We start from the raw sequence: 17,108 nt of genomic DNA on the forward strand, positions 1-17,108 counted from the left end.
GCACTGGGTGCTGTGGTGGATGGCACAGTACATCCTTTTGTCCAGTCAGCCCGCTCACAAAATGCTCATTGCAATGAGTCATTGGTCTGGTTCAAGGCCCCTGGCACATCATGCACCCCAATCTCCCTCACCTTCAGTCCCTCCATACTCTCCCCTCACCCCTGCGGCCTATACCTACAAGAACCCCCCTAAAAACAAAAGACCACCTCTATCCTCCGTCTTTCCAATACCTCTTCATTCATCCTAGCGGCACTGGGTGCTGTGGTGGATGGCACAGTACATCCTTTTGTCCAGTCAGCCCGCTCACAAAATGCTCATTGCAATGAGTCATTGGTCTGGTTCAAGGCCCCTGGCACACCATCCCCACTGGAGACTCACCCAAACTCCCTTCCAATATCCTGCAGCTATCCCAAGTCAGAGGGACCCTGCAGCTATGGTTTCACAGGACCAGGCCCTCCACACACCCCAACAGGTCCTAGATGGCGTAGGGTGGGCCAAGCCAAGGTCCAGGATGTGGGTCTCAAGTCGTAGCTGAGCTGATTGGTCCACGCCACTGGAACCACCTCCCTCAGTCAAGGGGCAGTCATCTTTCCCACGCCCATACAGAGGGGTGGAGCCAGCTCTCTTATGGGGGTGTGGCCAATTCTCTTGCAGCAGTGATCAGCAAGGGGCAGGTCCAGCAATCCAGTAAGGGGCAGGGCTGGCTCAGTATGGCCCTCCTTCATATTTCAACATGCAGGGTTCCTATGACCCCCAATAGCAACAAGGAGCCATGGGCATCCTCACAGACCCCAGCTGCAGCAGGACCATAGACCCAGACATGGCCCTCAGCACCAGCTTCGGCCTGGGCATCATCATGGGGCTGTATGCGGATGGGATCCCTAAGTCACCAGCTCCACCGTCTCCATCAGGTTTCAGTTTACATTTCCCAGTAATTATATTTTATTTGTCTAGATAAATTATCCTTAAAGTTCTAAGATTGTCAGCTTACTTTGACGAGGAAACAAAGGATTAGTTGTAAGAGTTAAGCCAACACTAACAGCCAACCAGCATACCTGTGTGGACCCATGTGTCTCGTGATTTGGGTTGTCTCTTGTTCCTTTTAGACAGAACGGCTTAAATGTCCAGTGCTGAAGCCCCCAGTGATTCAGCAACAAGAGAGTCAGAGATGAGTCGTCCCTCCTACGTCCCTCTTACAGCAAGAGACGAGAAGTGGCTTTAATCACATTTTCTATTTTCCCAAAGAAGGCCCTCCTGTCTCCAGAGCCAGTCTGGAATCTCCTCAGAGCGCCTCAGGCCCCAGGTGCAGAGCTGGGCAACTGTCTGTGACTTCCTCCTTATTTAGGAACAGCTGTTGACAATTAAATTAATTATCCTTTGTCAACAGAGGCTCCGAGGCTCCGAGGCTGTTCCCAGGTGCTGCGGTTGCAGTGCACTTGGCACTCGTTCTCTGCCGCCTGCCTCCCTTGGCACAGTGCCACGCCAGTGTTTGGTCAAAGACTGTAAAATGACCATCGCCCAGTTCACTGACCTTTTCTGTTAAGTCCACACAGTTCAGTCTGACCGCCATTTCTTTAAGAATTATGGCCCTTCCTCCCAGGTTTTGACATGTCCCTAAAAGTGGAGGAACGCCAACAGAGAATAAAATGGCCATCAGGCCTATCAGGGTGTCTTAAAGGAGGACTAACGGTTGTGGTGTAGGCTTAGGGGGCAGGAAAGTTATGCATAATAACCGTAGGTATTTACCTCCTTGGTTAAAGCACCCCTTTCCCGACATGCCTCCTCTGAAGGCTGTGGATACTTTACAGACAGCAGGACCACGTGAGCCCCTAACCACCTTCAAGGCCGGGTCTGTTTGCACAGATCAAAATGAGGGAACCAAGGGAACTTTCCTCAAACTGGCCAGACATGTGGGCCTAGGGAGGGAGGAAGAAAGAAGGGGAAGGGAGCAGACGGGGGAGAAGAGGGAGAGGGAGAGAGCAAGAGTCTGAGAAAAAGACAGCAACTTTTGGAGCTTGGACCTATGGTTTTGGAAACCAGAAAGAAATTAGGAGTTGAGGATGGGAAGTGCAAATATAGAAAATATCTGTACCTTATCCACTAGAGTTTTCAGTTAAAGGAACATTCTCTAGGTACTTCTAGAATTTATTTATTTCTTTTATATGATAAAGTCATTTTTTTCTAGGATTTATTTTTGTGTGTATGTATAAATGCCTCCACCAAAGGCAAGCCCAGTGCCTGAAGATGCCAGTAAGGTGCATTGGGTCCCCTGGGACTGGAGTTGCAGGTTTGTGAGTGGCCATGTGGGTGCTGGGAACTGAACCTGGGTCCTCTATAAGGGCACTTGGTGCTCTTAACCAGAGCCGTCTCTGTAGAGCCCTCTTATAAGTACTTTTAAAAAGAAAAGTGACCACTAGCATTTTAAATATTTATATATTTGGTGGTTGGTTTTGTCAACTTGACAAAATCCAGAATAACCTGGACAGAATCTTAGGGAGGAACTATCTACATTTGTTTAGTCTGTGGACAGGTCTGTGTGGGATGGTCATAGCTGATATAAGAAGACCCAGCCTACTGTGGGCAGCACCATCCCCTAGGCAAGAGTCCCTGAACTGCATAAAAGTGGAGAAATTGAGAAATCGAGTTGAGCACAATGGAGCAAGCAGCATGCGTGGATCTGTTTCTCTCTGTTCTAGACTGGATGTCACGTGGCTGGTCCCCACCCTGTGGCTTCCTCTCAACGATGAGCTATAACCTAGAATTATAAACTGAAGTAAACTTTTTTCCACAAGTTGCTTTTTGTCAGGTTTTAAAGTTATTTTTTATTTCCTATTTTTATTATTCACAGCAACAGAATAAAGCTAGAACAGACAAGAGGATCCAAAAATGTTTTAAAATAATCATTTTGTACACTGTAAAAATGTGTCTTTGCCAAGGCGCCTTTGGATTGGTTTAATAAAGATCTGAATGACCAATAGCGAGACAGGAAGATGTTAGGCAGGACTTCTGGGTAGAGAGAGACGAAGAATAATCTAGGCATGGGAGAGGCACTAGAGGACACAGAGGAAACAGGAGGTGCAAGATGGGAGAGAGATACAAAGCCACAAGGCAAAGCGAAGATTAATAGAAATGGGTTGATTTAAGTTATAAGAGCTAGTGGGAGAAGCCAAAGCTATAGGATGAGCTTTCATAATTAATAATAATTTTCTATGTTGTTTTTTTTTGTAATCTGGTGGCCCAAAGAAAAATCCATCTACACACCAATGTTTCTTGAAGCATCGTTTACAATAAGAAACAACTCATTTAGTTATCCCATAAATGAATGGAAACAAATGACGAGGGCTTTGGTGCAATGGTGTGTGAGCTGTTTACGAAGTCTGTACACACTTGGTATAAAATTACAAAAAACCACAATGTTACTAAAAGCAAAAGGAGATGAAATCGGGATATAAGGGGCGGATGCACTGAATTCAACATGTTTCTTCCAAATCTTTAATGTGCTTATAAGTTTGTTGGTTTGAGTCAACAGTTCAGACCTTTTCACACTGAGAGATGATGTAGAGATTACGAATAAAACCCCAAAGAAACCAGAATTTATTTTTGTTTAAGTAAAATCCATTTCGGATTAAGTAAAAAACTGGTTCAGAAAAAACATCCTTTGGGCTCCTTGTCCCGTTAGCACGTCGCCCAACATGTGAAAGCTTTAGAAAAGTGTGTTGTGTAATTTACTCTCCTGCAGGAATTGTGCTTTTTCTCTTATTCATCCTTTTTAAAAGGAGGGAAACTCAACTTCTTACAAAAGCTCTGGATATTGGGGTTCCATAGGGATCCCATTATGGGAGAGGGCAAGTGATAAATTTTTTTACTCCCCCCCTTTAAACTTCTATCCTTTTTTGTTTGAGACAGGGGCTCTAGTGGCCCAGGCTGGCCTTGAACTATGTCGCCAAGGATGACCTTGCGGCTCCTGAGCCTCGGGCCTATCTCTCAAGGGCTGAGATCACAGGCCTTTGCCACCATATTCATTTACGCAGTGCTGGGGGTGAACTGTGGGGACTTAGACATCCAGGCTGGCTTCAAAGGTAACGTAACCCTTGGAAACTGCACTCCCAGGGGCATTCTGGGAGTTAGTACTTCATTTACACAGACAAGAGGCTAATGGAGGCAAAGGACAGCACAGAAGGACCCATTTCTGACCCTGGAGATGGAGTCTGCAGCTCTCCAAACCTGTTGAAACTGAACTCGGGCCAATCCTTGAACGTTCAGAGAAGGTTAGGAAAACAGGGGCTCCAAGGTGATGACCCCTAAATGTTCCTGTGTGGATGTGGACATGTGCTAACCTCATCCAGAGCCCCCAACCTAGGGGACACTCCCAGTGTCGGAAGACAGTGAGGCAATGCCCTGGAAGCTCCTGCTGACTGGTGTAACTGGAAAGGAACCTAGTGAGGACCCCAGAGTCAAGGGTGTACTTGGCTCTGGCAAGGACAAAGGGTTGTTGTACTCTTCAGAACACACTCACAGGAGTGAGCAGCAGACACACAGGGCATATTTTGACCACTGGAGGAGATGATGTGCAGAAGTATTGAAAGGAGACAGCTTCTTGATAAAGCACCGAGAAGCCAGAGACACAGAAGAAAGGACTCTACAACACAGTCCACAAACACGAGGAAGACCGAGTTGCGATGTTTTGGATCTAGGAAGACTCTGCTGGCAGGAGAGGAAACTGGAGATACCCGAGACTTATGTGGACCCTTGTTTTCTGTGTTTTTACCACAATTTTGGAGGGAAAGGGTACACGGAAGGCCATTAGGAGACTGTTTATCAGCCAAAGTCCCAGGCCTTTCTGGCTGTGTGCTTATTTCTAGTGTGAGCAAATGAGTCATCACGCGGAGAGCTGAAGAGATTGGAAGCCAAGTCAACATGCACTGTGCGCTCTAAGGGCTCCTTCTAGTGTCTCCAAAGCACTGTGGTGACCGTTGCCATAGCAACCACGTAACAGAACAGCCCACACAACTTAGCCAGTTTGGATTTCAGAGGTGATGCCTTCTGGCCACCTTGGCATAAAGTGGGACGAGTTTCTGAAAATGTTCAAGTTGGCCTGAGTGTGGGGAATTCAGAGAAAGCATGATCTGTGTGTCTCAGCCAGGCTGTCTTTACTCCACACCATACATGGGTGGTGCCTTTGAGAACCTTTAGACTCAGCACTGCACATAAGGAATCACCTTGTCAAGTGAGGCCTCTCTTCTCAGATACTTTAGACTGTGCTGTGGCTTCTTCTCATCTTAGAGATGCTAGAGATACCAGATGTTGGTACCAAACATTCTGATCATTTTAAAATATTCAGTACATCAGCCTTAAGTCTATCCACAACTCTGGGCAGCTGCTATCCCCTCTCCATTTCTAGAACCTTCTCAGTACCCCCACAGACTCTGTACCCACAGAGTAGCTTCCCCATCCTCTTTCTCCACCACAAACTCCTGGAAAGCTGGGCTGTGTGATGTGGGATTTCCCTCTGTATGCTGTGAATATCAATGGTTAATAAAGGAACTGCTTTGGGCCTATAGCAACCTATAGGGGAACAGAGCTAGGTAGGGAAAACTAAATGGAATGCTGGGAGAAAGGAGGTGGAGTCAGAGAGACGCTATGGAGCTGCCACAGAGACAGATGTGCTAAAACTGTGCTGTTAGGCCATGACCTCGTGGTATGCACAGATAATGGAGATAGAGTAAATTCAGATGTAAAAGCTAGCCAATAAGAAGTTGGAGCTAATAGGCCAAGCAGTATTTTAATTAATACAGTTTCTGTGTGATTATTTCGGTTCTGGGCGGCCCGGAAGAACAAGCTCTCTCCTCCTACAGCTGTGCTCTCTAGCTCTTGTCATTTCTCCATGAGATAAAGCACCACCCCCAAACTACTTGCCCTTTTGTGTCTAGCTCACGCCAGTTCATGCTCATGTGTCTGAATCACATCTTTTTACAGCTCAGTAAGATGACATTGTATAGAAGCACATATTTTACAAATCCATTTATCTGTTGATGGATACTGTCTTGAATGGCAAAGGTACCTAAATATGAAGACTGGAAATGTGCTTCAGTTGTCACGGAAATATAGTTAATCCAGTCAGGGACTTCCTAGTGTCACTGCTAGATCCAGACGGGAATTAGCAGATCTTGGCTCACTCCCTGTGTTGTTCAGTTGTGGGACGTCCCACACTGTGTGAAAACGCACTGCTGTGCCTGGCCAACAGCTAGGAAGAGGTTAGGTGAGACTTCTGGAGACAGAGAGGACTCTAGGAAAAATGGGCAGATCATCAGCCAGAAGGAGAGGAAACAGGAGGGGTAAGACGAAAGAGAGGCAATGCCACATGATGGAATGTAGGTTAATATAATAAGCGTGTGAATTTATACTATAAGAGTTAGTTGAGAGAAGCATATACTGAAGGCCAAGCTTTCAAAATTAATAAGAAGTCTCCATGGGGTTATTTGAGGCTGCTGGCGGAAAAGACCTCCATCTACAAGTTGTGATTGTCTACTCAACTGTACTAAAACAGGGGTTAGGGAAGCACACCACTGGGTGTATCTAGAAGATGCTTCCAAAGACAGTTGGCCTGGCCTGACGGATGAATCAACTTCTTGATGGATTCATAAAGTCCTGTTGGGAGGCAGGGACATGTGGGAGTTGGGTTCTTGGGGTTGTGTCATCCTGGCCATTTCCCATTTCTTCTGCTACTCCCTGTCTTCTAAGTGGGGTGATGTCTCTGTGACATGCACTAGGGTTTGTTCAAGAGCATGGGGACCATGGCTGCGCCACATTCCTCTCCTTCAAGTTCTATCTGTTAGACGTTTAGTCAGAGAGACCAGAGGCAAAGTGTAGGGTGATCATGGAGGAGAAATCAGGTTACACTCATTTGGAGGGTGATCATGGAGGAGGAATCATGTCACACTCATGTGTAGGGTGATCATGGAGGATAATCATGTCACAGTCATGTGGAGGGTGTTCATGGAGGAGAAATCATGTGTTACACTCATGTGTAGGAGGATGATGGAGGAATCGTTTCTGTCACACTCATATATAGGGTGATCATGGAGGAATTGTTTCTGTCACACTCATGTAGGGAAATCATGGAGGAATTGTTTCTGTTACTCTTGAGCAGGGTGATCATGGAGGAGAAATCATTTTGTGCTGTTTCTGCTTTCGCCAAGGTTTTGTTATCCATGTTTCCCCTCACTAATTCAACTCTGTAACATGCACGCTTAGGCAACAGCTTTATTGCTCGGCAGAACTTCCCTACTCCTAAGACTCTAGCTGTGTTACAAGAATGGCTTATCCCGAGCTTTGAACAGAAAGACCGGAAGTCTAGGGTAGGTTACAGGTTTACCAGACGTTTCCACCTCTCATTCCCTTTATATTGGCACCAAACTAGCTTTCCTTGGACTGTCTAAGTGTACCCCAGACCTACAGCAACCAGGTAACACATTTAAAATGGAACAAACAGGACACAGCTTTGTTTTCCCTCCTGAACAGGCTGAGGCCTCTATAAAGTCTAGGCAGGAGGCCTCAGCCTGGGACTGCCTGAGCTCTGGTCTCGCCTGTGGGTAAAAACTTGTAGATACTCCCTGGCAATCTGCTGCCTTTAAACCATGGAATGTCTTTAACCTGCATGACGAGAGCGCAGCCTGCTGGCCCCTCCATGCTTCCCACAGCACACCGTGATGCAATAGGAGGAAGCGGGGCAGACAGGATCGGCACAGGCAGCCAGTGTAACCACTGTGGCCAGCGGACGGTGGTGAGATGGCGGCAGAACTTTGGGAACTGATGCATCACTGGGGGCTGGAAGGAAATGATAAGATTACTGCAGAGATAAGGAGGTTGCATCACAGAAAACAGACAGGAACACTGCTGCCAGGAAGGGCAGCCACGACATTCCCAAGGCCATTACCAAGCTGCCATAGTAAGGAACAGTGGATGCTTTCTTTCTGAGCTGTTGTATCCTGACAGCCCTCTTAGAAAAACCCAGGAAAAGCTGTTGCTGTTGTCAGGGTCTGAAGGAGGGTGTCTGCAGGCTGTAAGGACACCCTACATCCTGTGGGCTGTTGGATGAACAAGGATTGATGTCCACAGCTTGGTTCCCAGAAGGACTTTTCAGTAGTACGTCATTAGGAGTACCTAATCCAGGCACTAGAGTGCCGTGGAGCCTGGGGCTGTTGCCGGTTATGAGTTAATACTGCCTTAGTGGTATTTGTCCAATCTATAGATCTAGAGCAGTGACAATGCCTGAGGCAGGGTGGGTGATGTGTGACTAGACACTGTCTGCTGGGCTCTGTTCTGTGTACTGTCCTAGGTTCCCAAGTGGGTCCCAGAGGGTCTTTAAGTTCATGGCAGGTGGCTAGTCCAATAGGGAAAGTCCCCTAGCCGTCCCCGTGTTCTCTAGTGTGTGGGAAGTTCTGTTTCTGCAGCATTCTGTGACATGCTCACCTATATAGCCTTCAGGCCTCTTATCAACTTGGGGGCTCATGACCTGTGCCCCAAGTCAGGTCTGGCAACCTGTACTCATTAGCCAATAAAAAGAGCGCCAAATTAGCAGCGGGGAGCAGAGGAAGGAGATTTATTCAATGTGGCCACACTGGGAAGAGGGACAAAGAGATACAGCGACATTTCCCAGAATCCTCAGGGTTGTGAAGTGGGATCAAAGTTTAAACAGAGGGCCAGGGATGTAGATCTAAGCAGTCCTGGTCAAGATGTGGTCCCACCCACCACAGACCCAGCCTCATCTGGGCTTCAGTCTCACTGTAAATGGGTCTCACGAGTTGTCAGAACTGTGAGAAATCTCTCTCCCAGAGATAAGATCCCCCTGGCTGATACCTTTCCCTTCTTCTATGAAAGATTCCTGGGAAACCCTCAATTCTCAGAGGTCCATTGTTTCAACAGTCTGATAGTCAGTTGGAGAGACAATTGTCTCTTCAGAGTATCTGGATCCCTACCAGATCAGTCACAGTCTCACACGGTTGAGCCAAGGGCTGAGTAAAGACAGGTTCACGAGCAAGACTGTGCACACTGTCATGCAGACATGCTATTTGCCAAGACCCTGGGGTAGAGGTTGGATTTGCTTGCATTTGTCTCAATAGTCAGCAACCTATTGAATTAGTCACATGGGAAGTGAGGCCTGGATCTTTGTGGTTTCTGCAACACTAAGACTCTCAGAGTGGCCAACTCCTTTGGGGATGAGGATGTTTCTCTAGGGTTGGAGATATGGCTCATGGGGTTACGTGCATACTGCTTTTGAAGAGGACCTGAGTTCAGTTCTAAGTTTGCTTCCCAGCCCTCAGGTCAGTCTGCTCATGTCTAGAACTCCAGGTCCAGATGACCCGACCTCTCTTCTGGCTTCCGGGGACATACCTGCTCTCACACGCACATTAGCTACCCGTCTATCCTACCCCTGTCTATAATTAAAGATGAAATAAAACTTTAAAATGTCTCTTCCAGTGGTGTTTTTATCCTGGACAGGCTGAAGGGTAGGGCAGTGAGACAGAGGTTACCTTAGAGCTCAGGTGGGGACACTGGCCGAGGCTGAGACTCGACCCTAATGTGCCACTTACTACCTTAATGACTTAGTTACTGACACTCTGAGAGCTAAGGTTTCTTTAGCTGTACACTTGCCTCCCTGACCTCAGGCACAAGCACATGGCCCGGCTCACCCAGGACTGCTTGGAGATGGCAACAAGAACCAGAGAAGCCGTGGCTTTGCCTCTGAGTGAACAGCAGACCCAGGAGCTGCCAGTCACCGACATCAAATGAAGATAAAATAAAATGAAATACAATTGTGCTCCTGGGAAGGCCTCAGAAATATTCTGAATGCGCATTGCTAGTCCCTCCCAGAGACACCAGCAGCTAGGCAGAGATTCTGAGAAGACAGAGGAAGGTAAGAGCCCTTGAACTTTTCAGAGCAGAGCAGACTGTAACCAAACCAAACCAAACCAAACCAAATCTACCAACTCAGAAACAAGTCTGCAGCCATCACAGTTGAGCAACAGCACCTGAGGAAGACGATCAAGCCTAAACACCTTTTTCAAGCCAGGCCATCCAGGTGCCCTAAGATGATTCACAGCACCCCTTTTAAAACCAGGCAGATCACCCTCCCACCTCACTGAGCTCCTGTCTAGCACGGAACTCTTAGGTCTGTTTCTGCTGCTGCGATAAGAAACTATGACCAAGACAATTTATAAAAGAGGTGTTTATTTTGGGCTCACAGAGCCAGAGGATAAGCGTCCATGACCACCATGGTAGGGAGCATGGCCGCAGGCAGGCATGGCATGGGAGCAGTAGTTGAGAACCCACATCCTGAGACAGAACCGTGAGGCACAAGAGCTACCCAGGTCTGGTGTGGGTGACACACCAACAGGCTCACAGCTCCTAATCCTTCCCTAAAACTCCACTAACTATAGACCAAGATCCAAACATCAGAACCTATGGGGGCCACTCTCCTTGACACCTCCTTGATGCCTTTCCTGAACTCAAAATCTTGGGTGTTGATCTGATCAAACAAAGATGAAGCAACACCAAAAGTGACCTCTTAAATGATGCCGAGACATTAGGAACTGGATCACAGAAGATGGCACGCCCACTCTTCAGTATAATTAACAATGTCCCAGCATGGAGCCCTGCAGGCTCTTAAGCCAGAGAAGTTTCTGGTATACCACTAATACACATGGCTCACACAGAATGAATCACGCTGATTCACATGTAGAGTTCACATGTAGACTCTAGATTTCAGTGGCATAGTACTTACCTATCAAAAAGGATAAAAAGAAGATCTGGGGAAAATTATTTCTCATTTTTAAAAGTTCATCATTTAACAAGAAAACAAAACCTGATGGGTTTGAAAGCAACAGAAAATTAGAGATGACAGATATGTTGCCAGGCTTTGGGGTGCACAACTTTAATCTCACCACTCAGGGAGCAGAGGCAGGTGGATCTTTGTGAGTTGGAGGCCAGCTTATTCTACATAGCAAAGTACAGGCCAGTCACAGCTATGCCACCAGGTCCTGGTTTTTAAAACACAAAGATAGTTAAAAAAAAAAAAAGAACATTCCATTTTCGGAGATATTACAAAGACCTTATTACATCAGGAGACTGAGGCAGGAGGATTAACACAAGTTTGAGGCCAGCTTTGGCCATAAAACAAAACCCTCAAAAATGTATTATAGTTACTTGTGGTACTGTTTTTCTACAGAAAAAGCAAGTTTACAAGAGTTACTTACTTTCACAGATTGAGCTTTTTTCTATTTTTTTCTGACTTTGATTTCTTTTTCTTGGTCCCTAGAAATAAAAAGGGCAGGAGTTTAGGTTTATATTCCGAATGTTGACTTTTCACAGAAAAGCCAGTTCTAGTGTGAGCTAACAGGGTTTTATTTAATGCGGATAAATCTGTGTTTTGAAGGTTGTGTTTAGTGGAAACTTGAAGCAAGTAGCTTAGCAACTTGAGAAAAGTGGTTTCCAATTATTGCAAAGTCCAAGTTATCAGTGAACAATTTAAAATTTATGTTCAAAATATAATAAAAACCAAGAGAAGAATATAACTCTAGAAAGTGTGCATGCGTGCGTGTGTGCCTGTGTGCAAGCAATTTATTTTCAGTACTGAAGACAGACTGAATGTGCTTAAGTTCTCTGAACCGAGCAGTATCCCCAGTCCTCTATCTAAATTTCTAAGTTTTTGGAGATTGGAACAAGTTGCCTCCAACTAGCTGCATAGCCCAGGCAGGCTTTGAACTCATACCTTCCCTGACTAGCCTCTTGAGAAATATTTTTTAAGCAGAGAATTATAGAGTAACATGCTGTTCACAGTATTTCCCTAGTGGTACCAACACTCACACATGCCACAATGACCCTGTGACCAGGGGAGGGGGTAGGGAAATGACACTGTGTCATCTATCTGCCACCTTAGTCAAAGTGAGGTGACATGTGTCTCTTCATTGTCAGCCTGTGGGGCTTGGTTTCTGCTCTCACTGATGCTCAATGCTCTTGAATAAAACATCAGACTTTGCATATAACCCACACTTTTCTTTGAACCTCGTCTGCAGCACTTGTAAAACACTATATACAGTGTGACTGCCCTGTGTGGCGTTGTTGTACTGATTCTTTAAGGAATGATGATCATGTGGTGTGGGAAGTCCTTCTCTATATGTGTTGTTTTATTGGTTAATAAAGAAGCTGCTTTTGGCCAATGGATTAACAGAATAAGCCAGGCTGGAAGATAGATACACACACACACACACACACAAACACACACACACACACACCGAGAGAGAGAGAGAGAGAGAGAGAGAGAGAGAGAGAGAGAGAGAGAGAGAGAGAAGGCAGAGTCAAGGAAAAGTAATATAGTTTTTGAGTGATTACATTGTGATCTGGGCAGCTGGAAATGAACAGTGTCCATCTAATGGTATGCCTACTTGGGCTGACTACATCCACATAAAAACCCTGAGAGAGCTTTGTAGAAGGAGCTGCGGGCTGCATTCCTGCCGCCTGGCTCCCGGCCCCCTGGCTAGCTTATGCCCCGAAATAATTACACAGAGACTGTATTCTTTTAAACACTGCCTGGCCCATTATATCTGGCCTCTTCTTGGCTAACTCTCATATCTTGCTTAACCCATATTTAGTAATCTGTGTAGCACCACATGGTGGTAGCTTACCGGGAAGATTCTAGCCTATGTCCATCTTGGGCTGGAGCTTCATTGCATCTGCCCTGGAGAGGAGAGGCATGGCGTCTGCCTAACTTCCCTTCTTCCCAGCATTCTGTTCTGTTTACTCTGCCTACCTAATTTTCTGTCCTATCAAAGGCCAAGGCAGTTTCTTTTTTAACCAATGAAATCAACTCAAAACAGAAGATCCTCCCACATAAGAGCTAGAAAAGAAATTCTACACACACACACACACACACAATTTAATGCAGCTTCTTGCTCTATTTGCTGAGAGGTCTTCCTTATTCAGCGGCAGCAACAAAAACAAATAAACAAACAAAAACCCCTGCACAGTTTCAAAAGGATGCCCTTTCTGGTTTGTGCTAGTTGCACAAACACCTCTGGCCCTTTCAGGAGGCCAAGTGCTTAAATGGGGTCTATGATTAGCATGTTACAAATTGCTTAATGGTGACAAAGACCCTCTGTGACCCTGGAACTGGGGCAATGTACATGACTCAGAGGCAATGAAGATGCCTCCTCCATGTTGGACTTGGTGCATACAGCAGGCAAGATGGCAGAGTTGATCCTAGCTATGCCCATTTAGCATTAAAAAACAAATAAACAAAAACCTGCTCCTGGTCAGAAAATAATTACAGATAAACAATAAAGACAGATTCAGATTAAAAAAAAAAACTCTAAATGGGGCACAGTGTTGGATAAATATATGCAGCCTTGAGAGAGGAAAAAGAGTCTAGACAGTCATATGTTGTAGGAAGCCAATTGTTCATTTTACGGCCATACAGACTCCCAAAACAATCACACAGAAACCATATTATTTGTAATACTGTTTGGTCAATAGCTTAAGTGTATTTCTGGATAACTCATATCTTAAATTAACTCATCTCCATTAATCTGTGTATCGCCATGAGGCTGTGGCTTCATGGTAAAGTTCTGGTGTCTGTCTCCAGTGGGACTACATGGCTTCTCTCTACTCTGCCTTCTTTCTCCCAGCATTCAATTTAGTTTTCCCTGCCTAACTCTGTTCTGCCCTGCTCTGCTATAGTCTCAAAGCAGTTTCTTTTCTTTTTTCTTTTTTGGCTTTCCAAGACAGGGTTTTTCTGTAGCTTTGGAGCCTGTTCTGGAACTAGCTCTTGTAGAGCAGGCTAGCCTCATACTCACAGAGATCCGCCTGCCTCTGCCTCCCAAGTGCTGGGATTAAAGGCATGCACCATCACCATGCAGCTTCAAAGTAGTTTTTTTATTAACCAATGATATTCACAGCATATAGAGAGGAATCCCACATCACCTCTCCTTTTCTGTTTAAATAAAAAGGAAGGTTTTTGTTTACTGAGGTTTCTGTCCTGCCCAGTTCCTGCAGTCTTTAAGTCCCAAAGAAATCACACAGAGGTCTACATTAATTATAAACTGATTGGCCTAGTATTTCAGGCTTCTTATTAATTCTTATAACTTACATTAATCCATAATTCTTGTCTGTGTTAGCCACATGGTTTGATACCTTCTTTGGCAAGGCAGTCACATCTTGCTATCTTGCTTCCTCTATGACTAGGTCACAACTACAGACTGAACTTTCCTTTTCCCAGAATTCTCCTGTTCTCATTGCCCTTCCTCTACCTCCTGCCTGGTTTCCCCACCTATACTTCCAGTTTGGCTACTGACTAATCAGCATTTTATTAAAAATAATACAAGTGACAGGATAAAACACCATTGTCCCACAGCACCCCCCCCTTTTCAAAACAAGAATTCTGAACCTATTATCTTTTGTTTAGCTTTTTGCCTGACTATTATTTATAGCAACTTGTAACCAACATTTTAAATAAAGGGAAATATTCATAGTCCATTTTTTGGGAATGTGGGAGTAGTATTCCAGGCTACTTCCTGCTGAGTGAGGATGCTGATAATCTTATGGGGACCTAAAGAAAATTTAGAATTATGATTAAGTCCTGTGAGGCTTGATCATCTCAGGCAGCAATCTTGAATCTGTTCTAGATGTAGAACTCTGACATCTGGGCCATCCACTCATATCAGAGATTTTTCAGTGGGTCTTCCTTTATCAAACCTGATTTTTTGTAATATGGAATGAATCCATAGCCTCTCATTTCCTGTAAAAACAAAAGCAAAACCTCTTCTCCAAAGTAACATACCTTTTGACTTAAATTTTGAAGGCAAGGTATTTTCAAAATACCTATCTTGGATTAATTTAGGATCATTTATAAACAAATAACTTTTAGCAGCTGTTGCTCTTTCCTCAGCATTCAAACAATTCAAAGAGATCATAATAACATACAGTATCCAGATTCTCTGCGTGTTTTCCATCTTTATATGGCTTTATTTTAAACTCTATTTTTTTTTAATTTTTGGCTTTTTGAGACAGGGGTTCTCTGTGTATCTTTGTCCTGAAACTCCTTCTGTAGACCAGGCTGTCCTTGAACTCACAGAGGTCTGCCAGCCTCTGCCTCCCAAGTTCTGGGATTAAAGGTATATGCCACCACACCTTGAACTCACAGAGATCTGTCTGCATCTGCCTTCCAAATGTTGGGATTAAAGGTGTGTGCCACCACACCCAACTACTCTCTTTTTTCTTTTATCTTTTAAGGACTTTATGCTTTTTTTCCCCTCCCAAACCTACATATATTTTTAAACACATTCTAAACCATTTAAAGGTTTTCTTTGTCTTTGAATCTATTTTTACTGTATCTCTCTCTCTTTTTCTGACCATATGAGTCTTTAATTTCCTAAGCAAAATGTCTAGGATTAAAGTTATGGCTTTGACATCTGGATCCAACCCATTCTTTACTTTTTGAGATTCCAGACTCGTAGCAGAGGTACCAGCCAGAGCCATGTTTATTGCCACAACTCTATGGTGTTTCAAGGTCCCTGACACCACCAAAAAGCATGCAGTCAGCTTTTCATCAACACCATTTAAGTGTTTCATGGCAGAACCTCTTAAAAGAGCTGCAAGATTTTGCAGCTAAAATTGAGTGAGGAAGCCTCTCATAAATGAGAGCACTTGCCTCTTGCAAGCAGAGCCCACCCGAGAAAATGCTGCTGTCAATAAACCGTCCTTTCCTCTATTCTTTTCTGTCTAGAATTACTTCCCAAGCACTCTCCGGCTTTATGTGGATGCAGTTGTCCATCTCAACACCATTTGTTGACTGAGGTTTCTGTCCTGTCTGGTTTCCACAATCGTTAAGCCCCCCCCCCAAAGCCACACAGAGGTATAAATTAATTATAAACTGATTGGCCTAGTATTTCAGGCTTCTTATTAACTCTTATAACTTATATTAGCCCATAATTCTTGTCTGTGTTAGCCATGTGGCTTGGTATCTTTTCCAGCAAGGCAGTCACATCTTGCTATCTTGCTTCCTCTATGACTGGGGTCACGACTACTTAGCTTTTATCTTCCCAGAATTCTCCTGTTCTCATTGCCTCACCTCTACTTCCTGAGTAGTCGCCCCACCTATACTTCCTGCCCGGCTACTGGCCAGTCAGCATTTTATTAAACAAGTACAAGCAACAAATGTTTACAGGGTAAGGCCATTGTCCCACAGCAATTCCCCTCTTCCCTTTTTATTTAAAGAACAAGAACTTTGAATCTAATCTCCCTTGTTTAGCTTTTTTCCTGACCATTATCCATAACAACTTGTAACCAACATTCTAAACAAAGGAAAATATCCATAGTCCATTTTTTGGGAATGTGAGTGTAGTTTTCCAGGCTACTTCTTACTGAATTGGGGTGCTGATAATCTTATGGGGACCTAAAGAAAATTTAAAATTATGATCAAGTTATGATTGGAATATCCTCTGAGGCTTGATCATTTCAGTCAGATGTCTTGAGTCAGTTCTGGATGTAGAACTCAGACATCGGGTTCATCCACTTCTCAAGGGGTCTTCCTTGATCAAACCTGATTTTTCTTAACCCGGAATAAATCCACAGCCTCTCATTTCCTGTGGAAACAAAAGCAAAACCTCTTCTCTAAAGTAACATACCTTTTGACTTAAATTCTGAAGGCTAGGTATTTTTAAAATATTTGTTTTATTAATACAGAAGTATTTATATTAAAATGTCTTTTAGCAGCTGTTGCTCCTTCCTCAGCTGTCAAGCAATTTAAAGACAACATAATAATATACAGTATCCAGGCTCTCTGTGTATTTTTTATCTTTAAGTGGCTTTATTTTAACCTCTATTTCTTTTATTTTTATTTTTAGGCTTTTTTGTGTATCTTTGTCTGTCCTCGAACTCCTTCTGTAGACCAGGCTGTCCTTGAACTCACAGAGATCTGTCTGCCTCTCTCTCCCAAATACATGCTGGAATTAAAGGTGTGCGCCACCACACATTGAACTCAGAGAGTATGTCTGCCTTCTCCCAAGCCTACATATATTTTTAAACACATTCTAAACCGTTTAGAGGTTTTCTTC

General features: G+C 44.5%; 1 protein-coding gene across 2 annotated transcripts in view; it reads right to left on the bottom strand.

Moving 5' to 3' along the window:
• Positions 1-243: 243 nt before the first annotated feature.
• The window catches only part of Lmntd1 (lamin tail domain containing 1), a 246,941-nt gene continuing 230,076 nt past the window's right edge, over positions 244-17,108 (bottom strand). For both annotated transcript variants that reach the window (XM_050164714.1, XM_050164713.1), the window contains exons 8-9: positions 11,256-11,313; positions 244-7,827 (exon numbers count right to left, since the gene is read on the bottom strand). In XM_050164714.1, the coding sequence (XP_050020671.1) occupies positions 11,258-11,313 (56 nt within the window). In that variant the 3' untranslated portion in view covers positions 244-7,827; positions 11,256-11,257. The remainder of the gene's footprint in view (positions 7,828-11,255; positions 11,314-17,108) is intronic.

Source organism: Alexandromys fortis, unplaced genomic scaffold (assembly GCF_014885135.2).
Source record: "Alexandromys fortis isolate MF-2015 unplaced genomic scaffold, M_Fortis_MF-2015_v1.1 scaffold_153, whole genome shotgun sequence".
In the NCBI taxonomy this organism is placed as follows: domain Eukaryota; kingdom Metazoa; phylum Chordata; class Mammalia; order Rodentia; family Cricetidae; genus Alexandromys; species Alexandromys fortis.